A 22,667-nucleotide genomic window follows, 5' to 3' on the forward strand; every position below is an offset into this window, starting at 1 on the left:
TGATACCTTTTTGTGCCACACGACCTTAGCTCGGTCATTCTTGGGAGGTGGTTCCCACTCTGACCTTTTGGTCTCCAGGTCACACTCCACACAGATGTTTCTGGTCACTGCACCAGCCACTGGGTTACGGCTTTCCAGGTGTTCCTGCTAGTGTCTTCCACCCTGTTGTGAGCTGTGGGATTGATTCTTGGTTCTCTTTGCCCGGCCGGCGCCTGGGATGTTGCTTGGTCAGTCTGGGTCTCTATTGGTCTCCAGCCGTTGGTTGGATTTGTTCACATCAGCCATTTCAGCTAGCGGTACATCCCACTCAGCGGTTTCTCCTCCAGACCCTTGTCTTCCAGTTTCCAATGTGTGAAACATTCACTCATGGTTCATGTATTGTTAAAATGGTAAATGTTTCTCTGATGTCTGGATGCTTTCCTACCACTCTGAAGCATGCTGTGCTCCGTCCGGGTCCATATTAGCGCCTGTTCTTCTTGCCTTGTATCTGCTGCCTCTGGGTTGTATCTTTAAAAAAGCACAAAGTTTCTTTTCATTGTTTTGCAGACGACATTCAAATTTATCTACCTGTAACTACAAATGACAGCTAGTCTGGTGTACAGATGTTACAGGATTGTCTTCAGGATCTTCAGACATGGTTAAGAGCAAATTTTCTGAACCTCAATAAGGAAAAAATTGAGATTTTAGTGTTTGGTCAGTGCCGTCCTCACTTGGACGTGACGGTGTGGTTGGTCCCCTGTCCTGCTGTCGTCCATTTGTGAAAAATCTGGGTGTGGTTGTTGATCCTGTGTTAAATTTGATTAGCGTGTTAGCCCTGCTGTCAAAACCAGTTTCTTTCAGCTTTAGGACAAAATTTAAGGTCTTATTGATAGTTTTTAAGTGTTTTTGGGTCTTTGGTACTGAAGTGAGCTCTAGCAGCCCTGCAGCCCACCCAGAGACCTCAGGTCGGCCGGCAGCTTTTACCGTCTGTCCCTAAAGCCAGGCTAAAACCTAGAGGGGACAGAATCTCCTCTGTGGGGCGTCCAGACTCTGGATCCATTTCCCTCCGTCTGTTAAACTGACCTGCTGACTGAGAAAGCTGAAGTCCAGACTGAAACTCCTCTTTTCTCCCAACAGTTGAAGAGAAAAGGTAAAGGATGGAAGATAATAGTTGCAGCTAATTTTAAAAATTGTTTGGTTTTCATTCATGCTATTAGCTTTTGGTATCTGCCAATTATATATTTGTCTTACTAGTTTTACTAAACTTAATTTCATTTCTATTTTTTCATTTATCTACCTGTGATGTTGTTTTCAACAAACTTGACTTTGAGTCAAGTCAACATTTAGAAATAAACTCAGCCACTTGTCTTTCTGGGTGTTTCGTCTGTAGATTCTGGATTTGTTCATTTTTTGGGGTTTTCTCCTGAAGCGTTGCAAGTTTAAATTATTTGGCAAAAAGAAAGTACACCCTCTGTCAGTTTGAGCAACATCCATCAGTCATAAAATAATTTCAATCCAATATGAAGTAAAAACAAGTTAGTGCTTTATTTTCACCAAGCAAAGATATGAACCATTTTCTTTTTACTACCTAACCCAGTGGAGTCCAACGTGGGTCCTGGAGGCCGGCATCCTGCATATTTTAGTTCTCTCCCTGGTTTAACACACCTGCAACCAGTTAGACCAGTTAGTGACCAGTTAAGTCAACCCAGTTAACCCAGTTAGACCAGTGTGGAGGCGCCTGGTTCTGCTGGGCAAACATTGCGTGAGCTTCCGGCCTCCCAGTCAACAAACTGGGACTGTTTGTCTGATTGATCAAACATCTGATCTGAGGTCAGAGGTCAGAAGATGACGTCATCGCTGCTCGTTTACTCGGCGCTTGGCTGCAGTTTTTGTTTGAACAACGAGCCAGGTAGTCTGCAGCCAGGTGGCGCTCTCACCTGATTGATCATGTGACAGGAAGTCAACCGACTTGAGTTCCTGTTGTAAGATAATGGCTGTCAGTAGACAGCCAGTGAGAACAGAACCGGCAGCCATGTTTGTAGTTTTACTTCATGGTTCCCCCCCTGCTGGGCTCTCACTGAGCTTGGACCGGATAGAACCATCAGAACCAGTTCAGGGCTCCAGCAGCCAACCAGAGAGCAGAGAAGGACAGGGCAGGAAGTGGACCAAGAGGAGTGGATCGGGTTCTGGTAGAACCAGCTTGGGACGGATCAGCTGCAAAATCTGACACTAGAACCGGTTCAAACTCTTTCCGCTGTCACATTTTATGTCAACTGTTGACTTCTGAGGTTCTCTGATTCTGGTTCTGATCCAGAAGACGACCTGGATCAGTAGAACCTTCAGAACCTTTTTTTCAGGCACAGCGTTCGTCTGAAAAGACTGAATGAAGAAACCAAGACAACATGCTGGATCACAGTTTAATGACAAAATGATGCAAATAAATTAGAGCAGACCCAGAAACAGTTCAGGTGTTTTTCAGATTTTTGTCTCATTTTGATTTTTAAAAAACGGGACAAACTTTGATCGTTGGCTTGTTTTTGGTCTGAATGTGAGATCGTCCAGAAGGTTTCCGGGTCAGGTCTCCCTGTGCCTCACGCAGCTGTTAGAATACTCTACGATGATGGGCCTCCATCCGGTCGGAACCTCCGGTTCCTCTGGATCAGAACAATCGGCCGGTCCAAGGCAAATGTTCTGGCTCGCTCCAATGTGGAGCAGCAGCGAGAACCTGAGTGCTGATGGGAAGGATGCTCTAAGAGCAGCCGCACTCCTCCACGATCATGTTGTGGATGTCCTTCTTGACGATCTTCTGCTCCTCGTTGTAGTAGAGCATGGACATGGCGCGCAGCCGCGTCGGCACGCAGCACGACTTGCTGTTCTGGAACGGCGCGTAGCCGCGCAGACGGTAGTGGCTGATGACCGCTGAGTGAAAGGACAGTGCCGAGCCGCTCGTGTGGGTGGGGCACTCCCCCTCGCAGTAGTTGGCATGGTAACCGGATGGAGCTATAATCCAGTCGCTCCAGCCGATGTCTTTGAAGTTGACGTAGAATTGCCGTTTGCAGCAACCGTGGGTCTTTCCGTTGCACTCCAGACCTCGCCTGACCCTGCGCTGAGGCTCCTCCTCTTCGGCCCGCAGCATCACCATGAGGAACGGCCGGTGGGACTGATCCCGGTCCGTCGCCTTCGCTCTGTCACCGGATGTGAGGATGGGTGCCGCCCCAACCTCGGCGCAGCGCGGGCAGGAGACCCGCAGGCTGAGCGAGCTGCCGCCACCATCCAGCAGCGCCTGAACGCCGTGCGTCATGGCGAGCGTGTGCCAGCCGCTGCGCCGACTGTCCACCATCTTCTCTGAAACAAACTCGTCCTTGTAGGAGCCACCATCGCGGCAAGTCCACAGCAGCTGCAGCATCACTTTACTTTGGATCCGATTGACCTTTGACATCTTCAAGAATATCCAAACATTGGCCTGCTCCACTTTGGCAGCGTCGCCCTCCTTCGACACGTCAAAGGTCACGGTGTTCGGAGAGTCTCCTGCAGTGGAAAACAGCCGACAGGTTAGTTCTGCTGAAACCATGTGCCGCTCTGCCCCCACCCCGTATGTAAATGAAGCAACAAAGCGAAGGTCTCCCATAATAACTGCATGAATGGATGTTTGCCTCTAAATATATTCCTTATAAACAGAGTCTAAAAAAGACTGGGGACACTGTCCACCCTGTCCTCTCTGTCCTCATTGTCTCCTGCTGCAGAATAATTACTGAGGCCCAGATTTCTCTGAATAAAGGGATTATTTACGGCCCGAGACCACTCGGTATGCCCCGCACCCCCGGCCTCGTTACTGCCCGTTAATTTGGGCCAGCCTCTGAAGAACCTCAGAACCGCAGATTTCTCAGCAGGGAAACTATTTATAGAACCTGGTTGTTCTGCTTCACCTTCTCCTCTGCAAACAGAACCGGTCACTCGTTCTGCCAAGTAATGTTTGGCTCTGATTTGAGATGCTGGAAAAAAACCGAGTTTGACTGATGAGACCGACCCGGTTCTGTGAACGTCTCCTCAGCAAACCATAGTGTATCTGCTGAGGTTTTAACCCAGCTGGACTGAAGTTCTGGTAAATTGGATCTGAACCATGTTGATTCTGACAGAACCAGACCACAAGGTTCTAGTTCCTCTCTGAATCCATTCACTCTGAACCGATTCCTGCAGGCATCAGATCTCCACATGGAGGAAAGTTCTTCTGTCTGACTGAAATCTGTAAACAAACTTTGACCTTGTGGGATTTTTGTGAATGAAGCGATAAGGGAGGACAGAGAGGACGTGATGTCTCCCATGCAGCCGACCCGGTCAATGCCGGCCTGGATCTGATCCAGCGCTGCAGGATCTGCCGTGTCCTCGCAATCCCACAAGGACAGCAGTTCACACGTTTGGAGCCACGCTTCATGCAACCTACGGTTACCCAGGACTGATCCAGCCAGGACCTTTGGCCCTGAGCTGGACCTGATCCAAACCGGCTGATAGTACCCAAACTAAACTCCGGACTCACCTGGCTCTCCAAAGATGATCAGCTCTGATGGAGGTTCAGGTGCGAATGAGGTCCCCGGACCCGAACTTTCCTCCGGTATCTCCACATCGCCGTCTTCAGTAACCCGCCCAACGTGCAGCTTCTTGATGGCGTTGAGTAGCGCCGCACGAGGAACCGGCTGGGTCAGATTGGGCCGGGCGCTCAGATGCAGCATGGTCAGAATGTGACGCTTCACAGCCTCCACCATGTCGCCCTGAGCGGTGGACGAAGACAAGTTCTTCCTCAGCTGAGCCAGAGAGCAGGAGGGGCAGGCGGAGGACGGAGCGACCTCCAGGGGCGAGGCGCCGATCAGAAGAAAGACGGGAACGGCGAAGAGCAGCGCAGCCCAAGAAAACATCCTGAACGGGTCTGATGCAGAGGACTAATGTGTCCAGTTAGACCAGCGGCTGCTGGTCCGGTCTGAGGGAAGAGTTGGCAGCAGGACGGGCCGATCCAGACGGGTTCTGGTTCTGACAGCAGTCTGAAGTTAGAACCCAAAGCCAGGGTTTTGTGGAGATGCAGATGAAGCAGTTAAGAGGCTGGAGCTGGGTCCGGAGGTTCTGGTCTGTCAGTCTGTCATGTTGGAGATTCTGGTGCTGGTTCCGGTCCTCTCTGGTTCTGAATCTGAGCAAACACTGAGCCGGGTCACTCTGCTCTCCCTCTCTGCTCTCTGACAGTAATTATACCTCCAGCAGATAAACTCCTCCCTCCGTCCACAGAGGTATTTCCCTCTGAGTCACTCACAACTCGGCAGGATCTCAGAATATCTCCGGACTGTTTGTGGTGTTTCCTCCTGATCCAACGTCACGACAGAAGAGGAGGAGGAAGGAGGGAAGAGGAGGAAGGCAGCATCCCTGATTCACTCATACCACACACACACACACACACACACACACCGATGAATCAGAGCATCGTCTTCGTCAGCTCACGTGGAGGAGAAACGCCGTCGGTGTGAACTAGATCTTTGGGCTGGAGATGACTTGTTATAATCAGAGAGGAGCAGATGGAGTGAGTCCACGTCGAATCAGATCTTCTGACATCAGCAGACCCTCTGCTGCCGACAGCCGGCGCCACAGCATCACCTGAGGCCTGATTCACCTGTTCCTGTCGGCTCCAGCAGGACGAAGGAAACACTCAACATCTGGAACGCCTGCCAGCAGCTTTCCATCGAAGACCTGGAAGCAAAACGGGAGAAGAAAGTTCCTCCAACCCATGAGCAGAGCAGACGAGATGCATGAAAACATCTGAGCTGAACGTCCCTGAGAGGCAAATTAAAGACCTTCTAACGTAACTTTTTTATTTAACCAGGATAAAATCACATCAAGACTCAAGGGGTTCTGGCCAGGAGGCAACAAATAAAAGACAACAAAGGTCAAAGAAAATGGGTTCACATCATTGAGCCTGAAGAACTTTCAGTTTGGAGATAAATTCAGTCGGTTTCAAAGTTTTCTGTAGTGAGTGCCAGGATGAGGGAGCAGAGTGAACAAAAACCTTTTACCTAATTCAGTCCTAGCAAAAAGAGACGGAAAGAAGAAGCAAGTTGAGAGCGAGTCAACATTTCTCAGTGCAATTCCAGTTCAGATAGACCAGCAGAAGCAGCCTGGTAAATAAAAGATAACCAGTGGGAGTTCACAGCCAGTCAGGTCATTGAAAGACGGCGCTGTGTTGACATGTTGCAGCTTGTAATGAGCCTCGGAGAGCAGATGCAGACCGTCCACACGCCACCGGGTCTTAATGAAAACTAATATCTCTTCCACATCAATGAAATAAATGACATCCGACACACGGGCTCGGTTTCATCGCCGCGGTTAGAGGCGGCTTCACAACGGGTCCCGAGTTCGACTCCTGTTTCTTTCCTTCTCTTTGCCCCCTTCCTGTCAAATAAAGGCCACTGGTGCAAAAAGGGTTTTCATCCACAAGAACCTGCAGCAATTCCACCCTGAGAGTCGTTTCAAACATGCCCACCCATAGGGGGCAGTGTAGCACTAAAACCTATCAGCCAATCAAATTGCTTCAAAACAACCTTGACTTCCTGTTTGGAATCAAACAGCAAGGATGTGGATATACTGGTGCATTATCTACCCCAAATCCCATGAGCAATATGAAGTTCTCCAGACCAGAGGTTTTATAAATGATTGTTTCACATTAAACTGATTTTTAGGGTGAATTGAAGACCAAATGTGCTTGTTTTCCTAGAAATGTGGACTGAGCCCGAGTCAAGCATCATCATCATCATCATCATGTATTTATGAATGATTTTATAAAACTAAAATGCTCTGCAGGAAAAATCATCTACTAAACTTTTCTGATTCTGGATCTGAAATCCTGGTCAGCTTAGTTTAATCTGTATTGGTGGCGTCCAGACGCAGCGCGCCGACGCTCCAAACCGATTCTGTTTTACTGGATTCCCTCTTCAGGCCAGATGCTGAGAAAACAAGAAGTTTTTACTGACCCTCCCAAAAAAAAAAAAAGATCCTGCAGCAGTTGTTCAGCTGCACTGGACACGCTCCAACCTCAACATGTTGCTTTCATTAAGCTTTTACTGCGTTTAGTAAACAATGTAACATTTTTAGTTTTTGTCAGCTGGATGTGTGACTGATTGGTGCGGCATGCTCCTCCACTTACACCATCAGTAGATGAACTTTGTGTCTTTTGGTATCTTGGTCTCTGAGCTGCAGAAGCCCAAGCCAAACATTAAGCAAGTAGTTGTGGTCCGATCTGATCCGGGATATTTACAGATCTAAGCCAATAAAGCGTATTTGAAAAAGTCATTTGATGAAGCATTTGAAGACTAAACAATCTGTAAGCCAAGCTCTGAAAACCAGCCAGAGGGACCGAAGGCTTGAAAAGCAGCAGAGCCACCCTGTTTAAAATAAAATCTGTTTGTTTTCAGAAGTTACAAATTAGTGAACTAAACTAAAGAACTCGCATTCAAACTGGGTCTGGATCAATCTGGGAATCTGAGGAGTTTTAAACTGAATAAGAAGCAGTGGATACTTTCTGCAGGACTGGATCAAGTAACTCAGTCGTCAGCATAAAAACGAACATTTCCATCAATCATTCTGTCCCAGTTGATTTATATAAATGGTTAATAGAAGAGGACCTAATATGGATCCCTGTGGCATCCCGTTAGGAACAGCTGCAGCTTCAGAAAACATCCTATATTTCATTTATTTATGTCCTGTTTCTCAGAACCAAGCCCGCAGCATGACTATCAGAAGTTCCTGGTCTGTGCAGTCGAACCATCGCCAGTACGGTGACACTGAGCGTCTCACCTGGCGGCGCACACCTGTCCTGGTCTGAGTCAAACCAAGTCTGTGACCCGTTTCACTGTTTCTGTCCTGTATGAAGCTGCAGCTGCTGCCTCCAACGCTCCTGATCAAAGACTAGGAAGTTGGAAGTTATTTCTGACATGGAGTTCTTCTGGATCAGCGCTTCTTTTCATACTGAGCCTGGTTCTGGTTCTGGTTCTGCTGGAGGTGGTGATCTGGCCATAAAGTGAATGGAATCGGCAGATATTGGACATTTGTTCAGGTTGATTGTAACCCTGACCCCTGACCTTTGGACCAGGATCCCCTTGACTGCAAATATTTTTGGAAAATAAAAATAATTTCGTTTTTCTGCTTCAGTTTTAGAAATCGGTGACGGAATGATTTTCCTGCGGCGGCTCTCTGCTGCCCCCTGCTGTTTACATGAGGTCATTGACCTGACTGCAGTCAGAGCTGCATCTGTTTCAGAACCAGAACCAGAACCAGCTGTGATTATTTTATTACTCAGAAACGTCCGGGATCCTTCCGACCTCTGCAGCTTCTCCTTCCGGTTTCTGGAGCTCAGCAGGAAGCTTCATGCGTCAGGACAAGAGATTCTCATGTTTCCACTTCATTATTAATGCACTCGAGGGTGAAACTGCGCATGTCCGCTTTCTGTGCGTCCTCGCGCGCTGCGGACATGACGTCCCGCTGCTCTGGTCTCACCTGCAGCTTCTGGACCAGCATCTCCTCTGACTGACCGCAGCGTGGGGAGCAACAGCCAATCAGCTTCCAGATAGCCTCTCAAACACGCCCCCTGCACGCACGCGCGCGCGCAGACACGCTCCCGCCTCCTCTGTAATCCTCCGTCCTCTCCAGGCATCATGGCGGAAATTAAAACGGGAATCTTTGCGAAGAACGTTCAGAAACGGCTGAACCGGGCCCAGGAGAAGGTAGGAGTCGCCTGGTTCTGGTGGAGGTTCGGGTGGGTGCTGGGTCGGGTCGTGGAGGAAGATGCAGGCCGCCGCTGATCTGTCACAATAAATCTCACATTTTATTTTCTGATTTTGTTTGATATCGTTTAATTTTCTAAAAGGCATGACGTCACCACGCAGCTCTTTGAAAGAAACGGAGTAAAAATGTTTTTATTGGGGAAAAAAGGCAAATTAGGAGCCGCTGACGGAGAGCGCTCTGATTGGCTGATTAAAGCTGTCTGTACGTGACTCTTCAGCTGCGTGGAAAACGTGTTTTCACGTGAGGAATTAGATGACGTAAGCAGGGACGGTGACGTGTTTTTTTTTTGTCAAAAACGTCAGATCGTCAGAACCTGCCTCGTTCTGATTGGCTCACCTGCAGCTTACCTGTGTGCAGGTACCAGTAATGACTCGGTTCTGGTTCTGAAGTTGATGGTCTCATGTCTCAGCATGAACCTGCGTCATTCATTATGGAAATATAATTTAGAAGAATTTTTAGAAAGCCACTGAAATAATTAACCAAAAAGCAGAGTTTTTAAATTTTGGAGATTTTTTGTGTTGAGAAATCTGAGAGTAAAGATTCAAAATATATATTTATATAAAATATTTATTTCATTCAATTGTTGGAGCCACAATACAAAATTACCAAACTACCAGGATGTAAATTCATATGTCTTTATTTTGAGACAAAAAGTATTCCACACAATTTTGAAAAATAAAATGAAATTAATAAATCATCACGTAAAAAAGGACACATCCATGACAAAGCAGATGAACAATTATTCTAATATTTAAAAAAGCTAGAAGTAAATCTAATATTCCTATGTTGCAGTTATCAGAGCTCTTATTATTAAGTTGTTTGATAAATTTATATGTGAAATTCCTCAGCAAAACATGAAAAGTTGGAATGTTACTCAAGACAAACATTTGACTTTCAGGAGTGTGAGGATGGTTCTGACAGCATCCTGATTGGCTGCTTGCAGTTTCTTTAGTTACTCCCAGTGTTGGAGTCTTTTTTTTTTAAATAAAACTTTATTTAATCAAAGTAAGCACAAACAAGTTTGGTAATTCTAATAGTGTATCTCTATAGAGATACACTATTAGTGTATCCAATGAGTAAAACAACCTCCAATCAGCAATCAAGCAGAAGTTCCATATGTAAAAGTAATATTGTCATCAAATAAACTCACCCAGCAATCGAATCAATAGGTTTAAAGATTTTTGGAGGAATTCCTGAGGAAGACGCAAACAGCAAACTGCGCATTGGAGGCGGGGCTTAAATAAGCTAGCAGAGTTTGGGGCAACACAGGAAGTGGCCCCACAAAAATAAAAGTCCTTTACTTATTCCGGGTTACACCAGATTGTGATTCTGTAATAATGTTTAGATGTTTGGTAAATATGGATGTTAGTAATTTATAATCTGAATTTCTGAGAACAATAAATTTTCTATTCTCAATAAATCTTGGATCCTTGTCTGGTTTGGGGATACATATAATAATTCCTTGTATTTAGGCCTGTCACGATAGCAAATTATGCTGAGCGATTAATTGTCTCAAAAAATTATTGCGATAAACGATAATATTGTTTGAAGACCTTTTTACACTGATTTAATGGAAATGATGTAATAATGCATGTGATTTCCTGCCAAAGATAGATACACTTTATTTTCAATAGAATATTTAACACTTGAGCTGATAAACAAAATAAACAAAAACAAAAATAAAATGGATTCTCAGTCTCCATTAACAAAAATGTACTTGGAAAAAAACCTAAACAACATAAAGTAAAAGTGGAAATAAATACTGCATTCAACCAAAAGAGTGCAGATTATGAAGTCTGTATATTATGTTGCCCTTCAGTAATAATTAGATTTAAATAGAGAAGATGGGCACATCGACTACCTGATGCAATAGTTCACACTACATGATTTTTTGCTCATATTTTTCCCCTTATAACAATCTTAACGCGTTGGTCTTTCTAAGATTGTGTTGTGTCTTATGGTAGATCGTCGTTGCCGCTCCGATCTAAATCAGGGGTTTTCCCCGACTGGGATGTTAACGCAGCCTGTTGAATGTGACAGGCAGCCAATCAGAAAGCGCGGATTCCCCTCCATGTTTTCTGAGGGGAAATTACGGAGGGGAATCCCAAACAGCTGATACGGAGCAACCAGAAGTCCAGCGGACTTTGGAGATGATATGTGGAAACAACATTAATGTTTATTCAACATGCAAAGAATATAGAAATGACAAGAGGAGGAGTTGGAGCTAAATTGCTACCGCAGTTGATAAACCCGGTAACTTTTCAGCTGTTCTTCGTTAACGTGACGTAAACAGGTTCTAATGATTTTCATTCAGTCAGGACTTTACGCTGACACTAGCAACATGCATTGCAGGTAGATTGTAGTAAAGCATTGATTAATACCTGGTTTTAAAATTAGTTCACTGAACTTGTAGCCATTATTTTGTGCCCATTGTTGGACACCACACGGCAGGACCGAACCCGATCGAACCGTTATACCTAGGATTTCTGTCGGCTAATGTTTGGTCTGTCAGGTTTTAAAAATGGGCCGATAATCAGCCGGCAGCTCTAAGATCCTGTTGTCTGCGCTGGGCTTTACACTAAGGAAATGAGGAAGGGAGGGTCAGTGGAGAGCACTGGAGTTGAGCCTTTTTTCATTCAGTCTCATTAGCTGAAAGAGAAAAAGGTCAGAAGAGACGATAAAGCCGATAATTGAAATGACGTCGATAGTTTTAATTTATCGTACGATTAATTGATTTATCGTTTATCGCAACAGGCCTACTTGTATTGTATGATTTTTAAACATTTCTGTAAAATCCTGATGCAGTAATATTTTTATGTCTTCCCAAAAGTGTTTCTAAAAGTTTCCAGTCAGTCCATCTGGACCCGGTGCTTTGGTTAATGATTAACAGCCTTATTAAGTTCTTCTATTGTAATATTGTTGTCACAGGTTTGTTTGTAATTATCTTCTATTTTAGGGATAAATGTTTTAATTTGTTTAAAAAAGGTGAGAGATTTTTGTTCTGAGAATTTGGAGATATACAAATTTAAAAATCTCTGTTGATATTAATCTTTCATTGTTGGTTTCTACATTATTTATTATTAAGGATTTGACAGAATTTTGTTGTTTTCTTCTTTCCATTTTACAAAAGTCGGAGAGTTTTTTCTCCGTTTCATTCTCGATCTAATAAAAGCTCCTTCGGCCCGTTGGATCAACATTTCATCTAGTTTAGGTTGCAGGATTCCTATTTATTGTTTGTCTTCAGCTGAGGGGTTGGGTTTATTGCAATATATATTTAGTTGTTGTACAATATCTAGATCTTTTTTAATTTGTTTACTGAATGAGACAGAAAATGGTCTGATCTTGTATTTTAGGAATTCCCATTTTTGAACAGGACTATTTAAATCTTCAGTATCTTTTATATTTTGGATGAATTCTTTGATTTTTTGTTAGTAGGTGTCATTTTTAAGAAGATTGTAGTTAAATTTCCAATATTTACTTGCGCCTGATTTCTAGTTTTGAGGTTTCATTTGTAAGGAAATAAGACTTTGGTCAGCAGAAATATCTGAGTTGGTTTCATTGGTCAATAATTCATTTGTTACAAGCCAATGATCAAATCTTGATTCGCTATTTGAACCAAACCATGAAAATTTCATACAGTTGGGATTAAGATGACGCCACACGTCAACTAGATTTTGTTCATTGCAGAAATTGTTAATATTTTGTTTGGGTAACTTGAGTTATGTTTAGAATCCATTTATCATAAAATTCATCTTGAACAAGGTTGAGATCGCCACCGATTCTAACACTGTTTGTTGAGTTAAATGATTTTAGGTGATCTAAGTTTAGAGATGTTTCTTCTAGCAGTAATTTGTTCTGGTTTAGATTATTATAACCATATATATTTAACAAAATAAGCATTAAGTTATCCAAACAGACAGTGAGGAATAACCACTGACCATTTTCATCCATTTTATTTGAAATGATTTGACCCTGGAAGTCGTCAGGAGAATAGCGACCCCTGCTGGCCTTGAAGCACCATGACAAAAATAAGCTTCATCTCCCCATTGTTAGACCAAAAGATGCTATCTTCATGTTTTGAATAAGTTTCCTGTAAGAATATTATATTTGCATTTTTCCCTTTACAAAATAAAATAAACCTTTCCTTTAGGCCTTAAAACAGAACCCTTGAATCCGTGTCCTCCCTAAAAATGTAGTGACCTTTTGTGCTGTTACTTTCACCTCAGGCCAATTCTTAAAGGACACGTTTTTAAATTCAGCCACTGGTACAGTAACTGGTGGATTATGTGACCAGTGGAGCATCCAGTGGTGAGGCGAAGCCTCCTGTACTGGCAGAACTAAAGCGGAACCCCGACTGACATCAGTTTTGGATCAGAGCGGTACGGCTTCCTTAGGAGGAGCAGCTTTGCAGCCCTGAATGAATCGGTTTTCTGGCTTTAACTGCTGATATTGAATAAATGTTTTATGTGCATTTACTGCATAATGTCCAACCCTGCGTGGGTCACCTGACTCCTTGTCTGGTCCAGTTGACTTCTGGGAAAGTATGTGTCTGGTGTTGGTGGAGGAAGGAAGTGGTGGTCGTACTAAGTGAATGTCCCCGTGTTTTCAGATGTTCCAGACCTAAAACCTTTTAAATGGCTTCAATCATAAGAAAACAGTTAAACTTTCTTTCATTTATTCCTCAGGTTTTGCAGAAACTGGGAAAAGCAGATGAGACCAAAGATGAGCAGTTTGAACAAGTGGTGATAAACTTCAAGAGACAAGAGGTGAGAGATGTTTCTTCTTCTAATGTCTTTCCAAACTCTTCTTCTTCTCCATGAATTACCAGGTCTACCAGAGAGACCGATGCTCCAGAAAACTGCCCCAGATTCACTGAAAGCTCATCTGAACAGTTTCAGTTTTTGACCCTCCAAGTCTAATCAGTGTCATGATAATCTGTCTTTAATCTGACCGAATCGACTTCCTGTTAGTCTGAAGGCGCTCGGCTGCAGAGGGAGATGAAGTCCTACATGTCTGCCATCAAAGGTAGCTCATCACTTCTCTTCCTGTCCTCGCTGTAGATCAAAGATTACATTCAACATCAACTGCATGTGTTTGATGGACCTCAGGTTTTCTCAAACAGTTTTTTCTTGTAGGGATGCAACAGGCGTCCATCAACCTGACTCAGTCTCTGCATGAAGTCTACGAACCGGACTGGCACGGCAAAGATGACATCGTGACCATTGGGAAGGTTGGTCAGAAGGAAGAATGTTTGCTGATGTAACACATCAGCTTTTCATCTCTATCGGTTTCTTCGCTCCGGTTCTCATCTGCAGATTTTCCTCTTGTTAAATCGGTTAAGATTTAACCGATTTAACCGTTTAAATGTCAGTCGATCATGACATTTAAACCCGAGTCTATCGCTGCTAAGTTTATAATTAGGTTTTATGACTCACCATCGAGTTAACTGATGACTAATAGAGCAACAACATAACTGCAACAAGTTAGCTTATTTTTCCAGTAAATGCAGTGACCTGTCCTTTACTAGGACCTGAAGCTAAGCTGATCATTTCTAAAACTGACCGACTGTTTCACTGCTTTGAAAAGCTTTTCTCATCCCGACTACATCTTTATCCGTCTTAGTTTTCTGCACTGAGGACTTTTTCTTTTGTGCCTCAGCATCTTTAGCTTCCTGTCACCCTGAGAAAAAAAAAAATCGAGATGGGTCACAGCGCCCCCTCTGGCGTTTTCGCCCTCTAGCATATATGCCCATTCCGTTGCATTGCTGCGTTCAGTGACGTGTGGTGAGATTCATAGCTGGTGAGACTCTGACTTAATCATAATCACATTTACAAATATAGACCACCTGCATGTTATTGTTTATATAAGGAAATTTTGCGCTTGCGGACAACGATGGAGCAAAAATACTTTTCTTCTACATGTCATCATAGCCGCGCTGCCGTCGTAGAATAATCCGTTAGCTCAATCAAACTCGGATATGTAGATAATGTTAATTTCATGCTCCACAGCAAAGGGAAAAACCGTTAAAGTAAAACTCAAAACCATGTCTTTCTCGCTCTGTCATGTTGGAATCTTGTTTCTTCACCCACATGCAGAACAACCACAGAGAACAGGAATCAGTTAAATGATGTTTATTTAAACAATATGAACAGATTGGTTGAGAGCATATGATCCCTGGGTCAGGCTCATGGAGTCGTCTGCACACCAGGGAACAGCAGAAGGTAATGGTGAGTTTGCAGTAGTAGGAAATGGGAACTGCGAGATGAATTGGACTGATCTTACTTGTTTGTTGTGATGATAATTTCCTTCAAGGAGAGGGGAGACTGCGGGTTCGGGGTCTTGGTCCCTTTGTGCATGTCTTCGAGGTGATCCATGTTCCAGAGTGTGGGCTCGGTTGAGCTGGTTCCGGGTGAATATGTGGAGGCTGCGCTTGGAGAGCGGACAGGTAAGTTCAGATGTGGAGGAAGTCAGAGGAGCGGTCCGACTGCCAACTGGAGAATCCAGGAACTGCTTGTGATCAAACTGAGGAGGTGAAGGTGGAACTCGGGCAACCAGTGGGCAACGATCCATGGCGTCATGAGGGGAGAGAATCCAGAAAGCCAGAACAAGGTCTTCACAGGGAGGAAACACCGGAGAGAAGGGAGGCAACAAGAATAAATTACCAAGAGTCACTTCTCGGGAAAACGCAGAGTTATCTCACGGGGTTCAGAGTACCATTACTGGCAAACAACTGAAGTGCTGGCAGTCTGCTCCTCTTAAGCTCCAGGATAATAGAATGATGAAACACAGGTGCACCGAACAGTGGGCGCACCTCCAGGCATGCAGCCTCTGACGCCATCTGGTGGATGAAGGATGAAGCAGCAGGTGAACAGAAAACAAAAACTAGAAAATTCCTGAAGAAATTTAACCGGGGCCTGCCAAAGTTTGCCCGTCGGTTTGGGCCCGGCGTTCTCATGCTAGAAATTAGCATCGATGCTAAAGAACGCTGCAATGTAATCAATAGCATGTGGAGAATCACAAGAATGTTAAGTAAGATGGACGTGCACCATTCAGTATGATTAAAAATTTTTGTCAAGGCTTTTATTTCGAAATTTTTGTTAAACTTCATTTCAAAGTGCCAAACTAAATCCATGTATAACAGTCTTTGGATAAAATCAGTTATATAATGCTGAAAAGAGCAATAATGTCGTGTACAAATTGTCAAGGCTTTTATTTAGAAATTTTTTGTTATGCTTCATTTTAAAGTTCCGAACTAATCCCATGTGTAACAGTTGCTGAGTTAAATCAGTTATATACAGCCCATAGCAGCAAGTAGTTCTAAAGGCCAGTTCAGTCAACCTCTGTTTCAACTGAGTGTTCCACTATAGTTAGAACTAGAAAATTCCTGAAGAAATTTAACCGGGGCCTGCCAAAGTGTGCCCGTCGGTTTGGGCCCGGCGTTCTGATGCTAGAAATTAGCATCAATGCTAAAGAAAGCTGCAACGTAGTTAATAGCATGAGGAGATTGACAAGATTGTTGACTAACATGCACTTGCACCATTCAGTATGATAAAGTAAGTGTATCAGCTAAAATTAGCAAAAATGCTAATGTTATTGTGATTGCTGTTAGTAGCATGTGGGACATCACTAGGATGTTTTGTATAATGGACTTACTGCATTCAGTATACTAAACATGGCTAAAAAGTGAAATAAATAGCTAATAGCTTATTTAAGCTAAAATGCTAATACTAATACTAATACTAACCTGAGAGAAACAGATAATGCAGAATAATATTATTGCACCGCCTGCTGCGGTGCACTAACCTCAGGGTCATATTGAGGCTTTTATTTTGAAATTTTTGTTAAGCTTAATTTTAAATTGCCACACTAAAGCCATGTGTAACAGTGCTTTGGATAAAACAGTCATATAAAGCCAAAAAGAGCAATTACCTGATTAAAAAATATTCAAGGCTTTTATTTTGAAATTTTCAGTAAGCCTAATTTTAAATTGCCACACTAATCCCATGTGTAACAATGGTTGGGTGAAATCAATTATATAATGCCCAAAAGAGCATATACCTGACGTAAAAATTGTCAAGGCTTTTATTTTGAAATTGTCATTAAGCTTAATTTTTATTGCCCCAATAAACCCATGTCTAATAGTCATTGGGTAAATCAGTTATATAATGCTCAAAAGAGCAATTACCTGATTAAAAAATATTCAAGGCTTTTATTTTGAAATTTTCGTTATGCTTCATTTCAGAGGGCCAAACTATTCCAATGTGTAACAGTGCTTTGGATAAAAAAGTCACATAAAGCCAAAAAGCGCAATTACATCATGTAAAACTTCTCAAGGCTTTTATTTTGAAATTTTTGTTAAACTTCATTTCAAAAGGCCAAACTAATCCCATGTCTAATAGTCATTGGGTTGAATCAGTTATATAATGCTCAACAGAGCAATTACCTGATTTAAAAATATACAAGGCTTTTATTTTGAAATTATTATTATGCTTCATTTTAAAGTTCCAAACTAATCCCATGTGTAACAGTTACTGAGTTAAATCAGTTATATACAGCCCATAGCAGCAAGTAGTTCTAAAGGCCAGTTCAGTCCTGATCTGTTTCAACTGAGTATTCCACTATAGTTAGAACTACAGTGATGCGTATTTGTAGTCCTAATCAGCAGCCAATAGCCTCTTGAGTTCCGTTGCTATGGTAAATAATTTTCTCAGTAAAGTGTGAAGTGTTAGTGAGAGAGGCTGGGGGACACAATTCTCTGTTTGAGCCAGCCAGTTTAACTGAAAAAAAGCATTGGGAACAACTCCTTCCCGTTCTGGAACCGTAATACATATTCGAAAAGCGTTTGGAGCGTATGAGAGGCCTATGTGTCTTCTGCGATATTCCCAAGATTCATGTCTGTACCTCACTCAGAGCATTTACAGCGATGAGAGAAAGAAATGTTGTGCCCAGATCTGAAAATGTAGTCAAATACATGGGAGACAGCCTGAGACAGCCTCAGAAAATCCTGTCGCATGACTTTGCTCTGAAGCACCGTGATAGAAAACCGTACGGTCTAGATAAATTTCGAAAACATTTTACCGGAGGAGACATGCGTATCAATGTCAGGACCGATTTTGATACCAATCGTGCGATATTTGTGGGCGTGATGGCGATTTCAAAATTATTTTGGGGGTCAAAAATTCTCTTCATTTCCCACTCTAGCAGAGCTGCAATCAGTAAGACTCGCACTCTAATTTTAGGAAAAATGAAAAACTTTGGGTCGCTTAGAGACAAATTGTGGACAAACCGTAATTGGTATTGACGAGCCGTCTTCACTTTCGAAGAGATCACAGACGTATCTACAAAATGGAATTTGAATGGCATTTCTACGTGAATTTGTGACGACACAGAAAATCCTCAAAAATAGGGTATTTGTAGGATTTTTCCCATTGACTTATAATGGGGTTTTTCTCGTAGTTCTTTGCGAATTATGTCGCCACGTTAAGCCCAAATCCCACCAAAAATAATAGCTCCAATGGCGTGAATTTTCTGCACGTTTTGATACCTCATTTGTAGGTGTGCACGCAGCGGTATGAGCCGCATTAACGGTTACGGATGAAAAATAAAGAATAAAGAAACACTTTTCTTGTGAGAATAGTAATAGGTTCCTGCCATTGCTTTGCATGGCAGGCCCCAACAAAACCCACAAAGAAGACCAAAAACCCCGGTTCCCAACACTCTCTGCATTGGCCAGGCTACACACAGACTCGTTGCCATAGCAACTGACAATAGCGACACAAAAAAACACCCTCAAATATTTCCCACACAAAGAGCAGAACATTCAGTCTGCTGCAGCAGTTTGGTTTTAGGCTTAATGTTTATTTTGTGATTATTAATAAGTGATTGTTGTGGTACGAGGAGAAAACTATAAATATATCGCTGAACTTTACTGTCTGGCTAGCACCATGGCTAGCTCCACGGCTAGCTCCATGGCTAGCTCCACGGCTAGCTCCATGGCTAGCTCCATGACTAGCCCGCTGTCTCTTACTCTGCAGTTGTGGAGACTCAATGTCTGGGATCATGAGCGCCCCCTGCCATGAGGCCAGAGAACTTCCTGCCTCACCGAGTTTGTTCTCTGGTTTCTGATCGCTGCTCATCAGTTACACACACAGCTAGTGACAAAAAACACTGAACATTATATACATAAGCTAAATTATAGAAAATCTGTTCATATATTACATGTTGGAAAACTGTTTGGTGACTAACTTTTATTTGTCAGGTTTATGTGACAAAAGTTGGAGAAAGACGATTATCTTGGTGTTTAAAATAACACAAAACGGAGTAAGAAGACCTCGTTTATTCATTTATTTTACAGTTTTGTTATTGCTTCTTTTTAAAACAACAGCAACTGATTAAACTGGATGTTACAACCTTGACATGATCATATGAGTTGTTTTTACCAAGAAATCGATCAGAAGTGCTGTGAAAATGGTCCAATCTGCTTCTCTGGCTGCAGTGTGCGCTCCCGACACGGGGAACACATTTTCACAGGGGAACAGAATTTCGCACAAGACCAGCCCGGCTGGTCCTTCTGGTCCTGCTCCAAACAGGGACCTAAAAAGCAGGGCCAGCCCCGAAAAAAAGCCGGTGGAAAAGGGGCAATAGTGAGAGGTTGATCAACCCCAGGCTCAGCTCGCTGCCGAGCATTTAAATGGGAAAATGGGAAAATTCAGCGATTTTGAAGAAAAACAAAATCTGAATTGGTTAAGCTTAATGACAAATAAATACTTTATAGTACAAACCCTGCGACAGACTGGCGACCTGTCCAGGGTGTACCCCGCCTCCCGCCTGGAACGTAGCTGGAGATAGGCACCAGCAACCCTCCCGACCCCATTAGGGACAAGGGTGAACAGAAAATGGATGGATGGATGGATGGATAGTACAAACCACAGGGTGAAAATAGCAATATAAATTATTTTATCACTATATATTGTTTTTCTATGATGACCTCACCTGTCTCCCACCTGACTGCACGTCACTGCTGCGTTGCATTGCTGCTTTGCATTGTTGCATTGCATATCCGGCCGTGTGTCTCTGGTGGATCCAGTTGCCGCTGCAGATGAAATACCTCAACCTCAAACCCAGGAGATTATTGCCACTGATGTTCCTCCATGTTGACCTGGACTTTGCTCATGTGTTGGTGTGAGGTCCAGATGGCTCAGCGCAGTGCGGAGTTAAAGGTCATTCGGGTTCACGCCGGTTCCTCTTTTCAGAGGTCGCCTGGCAGAAACCGATAGGACTCGTTGAAACCAACTGATTTGAGTCTCAACTGTGTGCTGCAGGACTGTGACGCGCTGTGGGAAGATTTCCACAACAAACTGGTTGACTCAACTCTGCTAAACCTGGACGGATACCTGCAGCAGTTCCCTGACCTGAAGGTAAGAGCTGCCGCTCATGATCAAAAGAGAAGCCGAGAGGAAAGTGACGCCTGATGCTTTCAGATGCGTGTTGCCAAAAGAAGTCGGAAACTCATCGATTATGACAGCGCTCGGCATCAGCTGGAGGCCTTGCAGGTGCCTGGGATGAAGAACGACAGGAAGGTGATGAAGGTGAGTGTGAGCTGATGGAGGAGGATGTGTTGGAGATTGTGGAGAATCATCCGTCCTCCATGCTGAGGTTACAGAAGAGTCAGTGAGTTGAATTCATGAATTCCATTTATTAATACCAAAATACAGCTGGTCCATTATGACCTGCTACCTTTAAGAGCTAACAGACAAAATGGCCCCCAGAACAGTTTTCCATTCCCTTTGTTAGCCTCTCTCTAAGCTACGCCCTAAAGAGGGCGTTAACTAGTTTGTCATATCATGTAATCTTAGCCTTGAGGGCGTTTCCTAACATGTCATTTCCTTTAGCTTTAGCTTAGCAAGTAGCTAACAGAGATGGAAGGAAAACACAAAATTATTTATTCTCAATGAGATGAAGGGGCTTAACTGTGTTTGCTGAACGTTGCAGGCAGAAGATGAGCTTAAAAAGGCTCAGAAAGTTTTCGATGAGCTGAACGTCGGCCTTCAGGATGAGCTGCCGACTCTCTGGGATCGGTAAGTCAGGCAGCGCTGCATGATGGAGAAATTACCCTAATAACCCGATATTAACCGTAAAGGCAACATCTCCCCGTTCAAAAACCGTTGGAATTTTTCAAACAATGTGTCAGAATTATGGAAGATCATCGGTGCTCCGTTTCAAACTTAGAGGGTTAAGGAGTATGAATAATTATGGCCTTAACTTTCTGAGCGTGCTTGTTAATGTCCAATGATGCTTTGCATGAACTCTGCTAGTGACCTCATGTACAGCATGTAAACAACTGGAGTATAACAAAACAACTCTTTAGTGCGGCAGGCAGGGAGCTGGTGGATGCTGGGTAATGATCAGCCTGTGAAGGTGGTTGGCGCGCCGCTGCTCATGTTCACCTGCCAGGTGTGAATAAAACCCAGAAGGCCGAGGAGACGAACCAGGATTTGAACCCAGAACCGTGTTGCTGCCAGGCAGCAAAACGATGCAGTTTGGTGAAAGCAGAACGTTCCCTTCAGACAGATTTTAAAAAGGTCTGAAACTGATGAAAATTAGTCTTATGGTTATGAATGCATGCAGGGCTTTATTAGGAACATTTATTTTCTAATCTCAGTTTCTCACACAGTAACAGGATGATTCTGGAAGCTGAATTCAGATCTCAAAGTGAAGCTTTATTCTGTGGTTGGTTCTGGTCCCAGAGCAGCATACAGTCAGGATTTCATTCACGCTCAGCTGTTTCTCCATCCAACCAACAGAAATAATCTACTGATGGCAGGAATGCAGCAGCCACAGAAACAGGAAGCTGGTACTCCATGATGCACCAACAGGAGTTTTTACCTTTTTTAATGGTTTAACTATTTTGCCACTTTTTGCTGCAGGAACATTTCCTCTGATGATTTATGACTATCTGATGTTGTGATCTCAGGAACCTGACCTGGGTTTCTGCAGCGTCTCTGGCTGATGAATAAAGCCAAACAGCGCCCCTTTCAGTCTGACTGGCTCGGTTAATGTCAACTGTTCATTTCCTTTCTCCAGCCGAGTCGGTTTCTACATCAGCACCTTCAGGTGTGTCACCAGTCTGGAGGCCAAGTTTCACCGAGAAATCTCACTGGTGAGTTGATCTGTTCCTCGGAAGCGTCCGGCAGATGTTCAGAGCTCAGGTGGTTCTTCTGCTTCCAGGTGTGCAGGGAGCTGTATGAAGTCATGACGAAGCTAGGGGAGCAACACTCTGACAAGATCTTCACCATCCAAGGAGCTCCGAGGTGAGTTCATCCAGCTGACTGACTGCAGCTTTACTGCAAAGAAACACGTTCAAACCTGAGAGGCTGGAATCAGATCAAATGTTGATGTGAGAACAGAAAAGCCACGTCTTTACACGACTGGACTGGAAAAGTCTTCAAGGCCTCGATTTAATTCAGAGCTGCAGTCGTTCAATCCCTACTGCTCCCTTTGATTACCGCCCTCATTTCAGACCTGATTAATCGATCCTCAGTAGACGGATTAATCCCCCTTTTCGTCTTTTCCTCAGTGATTCTGGACCGCTGCGCCTCGCCAGAACCCCGTCACCACCGGAAGACGAGACTCCCCCAGAGAGCCCAGATGCCAGCTCCAATCACATGCTCCGCCCAGTTTCACCTGGTCCACCCCGGCCAAAATCCCCAATTCAGGTAATATGAGTCCAGGTGAGTGCAGCCGGATCCAATTGGACACAAAGAAAAGTCCGTAGTGAAAGTAGCGCTAAGATAAAGTGAAGTGACAAACACAGAACAACATTCAAGAGGATGTCCAGCCTCTTCTGTTACTTTCAAACAAAAATAATATTCAAA

At 43.7% G+C, this 22,667-nt stretch overlaps 2 protein-coding genes across 4 annotated transcripts in view; one reads left to right on the top strand and one right to left on the bottom strand.

The window, feature by feature from the left end:
• Nucleotides 1-2,385: 2,385 nt before the first annotated feature.
• inhbab (inhibin subunit beta Ab) lies at nt 2,386-6,619 on the bottom strand. The gene is made up of 2 exons (XM_028020615.1): nt 4,514-6,619; nt 2,386-3,507 (listed from the first exon to the last, which is right to left on the bottom strand). The coding sequence occupies exons 1-2, from the start codon at nt 4,887-4,889 to the stop codon at nt 2,729-2,731; spliced, it is 1,155 nt and encodes a 384-aa protein (XP_027876416.1). The 5' UTR covers nt 4,890-6,619; the 3' UTR covers nt 2,386-2,728.
• Nucleotides 6,620-8,305: 1,686 nt separating this feature from the next.
• amph (amphiphysin) overlaps nt 8,306-22,667 on the top strand; it is a 38,186-nt gene continuing 23,824 nt past the window's right edge. Inside the window, exons 1-10 of one of the 3 annotated variants that reach the window (XM_028020613.1) lie at nt 8,306-8,732; nt 13,479-13,559; nt 13,764-13,818; nt 13,929-14,023; nt 20,115-20,210; nt 20,274-20,381; nt 20,785-20,870; nt 21,877-21,952; nt 22,021-22,103; nt 22,370-22,508. In XM_028020613.1, coding sequence (XP_027876414.1) covers nt 8,664-8,732; nt 13,479-13,559; nt 13,764-13,818; nt 13,929-14,023; nt 20,115-20,210; nt 20,274-20,381; nt 20,785-20,870; nt 21,877-21,952; nt 22,021-22,103; nt 22,370-22,508 — 888 coding nt within the window. In that variant the 5' untranslated portion in view covers nt 8,306-8,663. The remainder of the gene's footprint in view (nt 8,733-13,478; nt 13,560-13,763; nt 13,819-13,928; nt 14,024-20,114; nt 20,211-20,273; nt 20,382-20,784; nt 20,871-21,876; nt 21,953-22,020; nt 22,104-22,369; nt 22,509-22,667) is intronic. The other 2 variants (XM_028020611.1, XM_028020612.1) reach the window with 2 other exon arrangements.

Source organism: Xiphophorus couchianus, chromosome 6, assembly GCF_001444195.1.
Source record: "Xiphophorus couchianus chromosome 6, X_couchianus-1.0, whole genome shotgun sequence".
Taxonomy (NCBI): Eukaryota; Metazoa; Chordata; class Actinopteri; order Cyprinodontiformes; family Poeciliidae; genus Xiphophorus; species Xiphophorus couchianus.

What these genes read in the sequence shown, in the direction of transcription:
- inhbab (XM_028020615.1), bottom strand. Translation starts at nt 4,889, where the DNA reads ATGTTTTCTTGGGCTGCGCTGCTCTTCGCCGTTCCCGTCTTTCTTCTG. An exon ending in GATCATCTTTGGAGAGCCAG is followed by an intron (nt 3,508 to 4,513) that starts GTGAGTCCGGAG and finishes TTTCCACTGCAG; the next exon opens with GAGACTCTCCGAACACCGTG.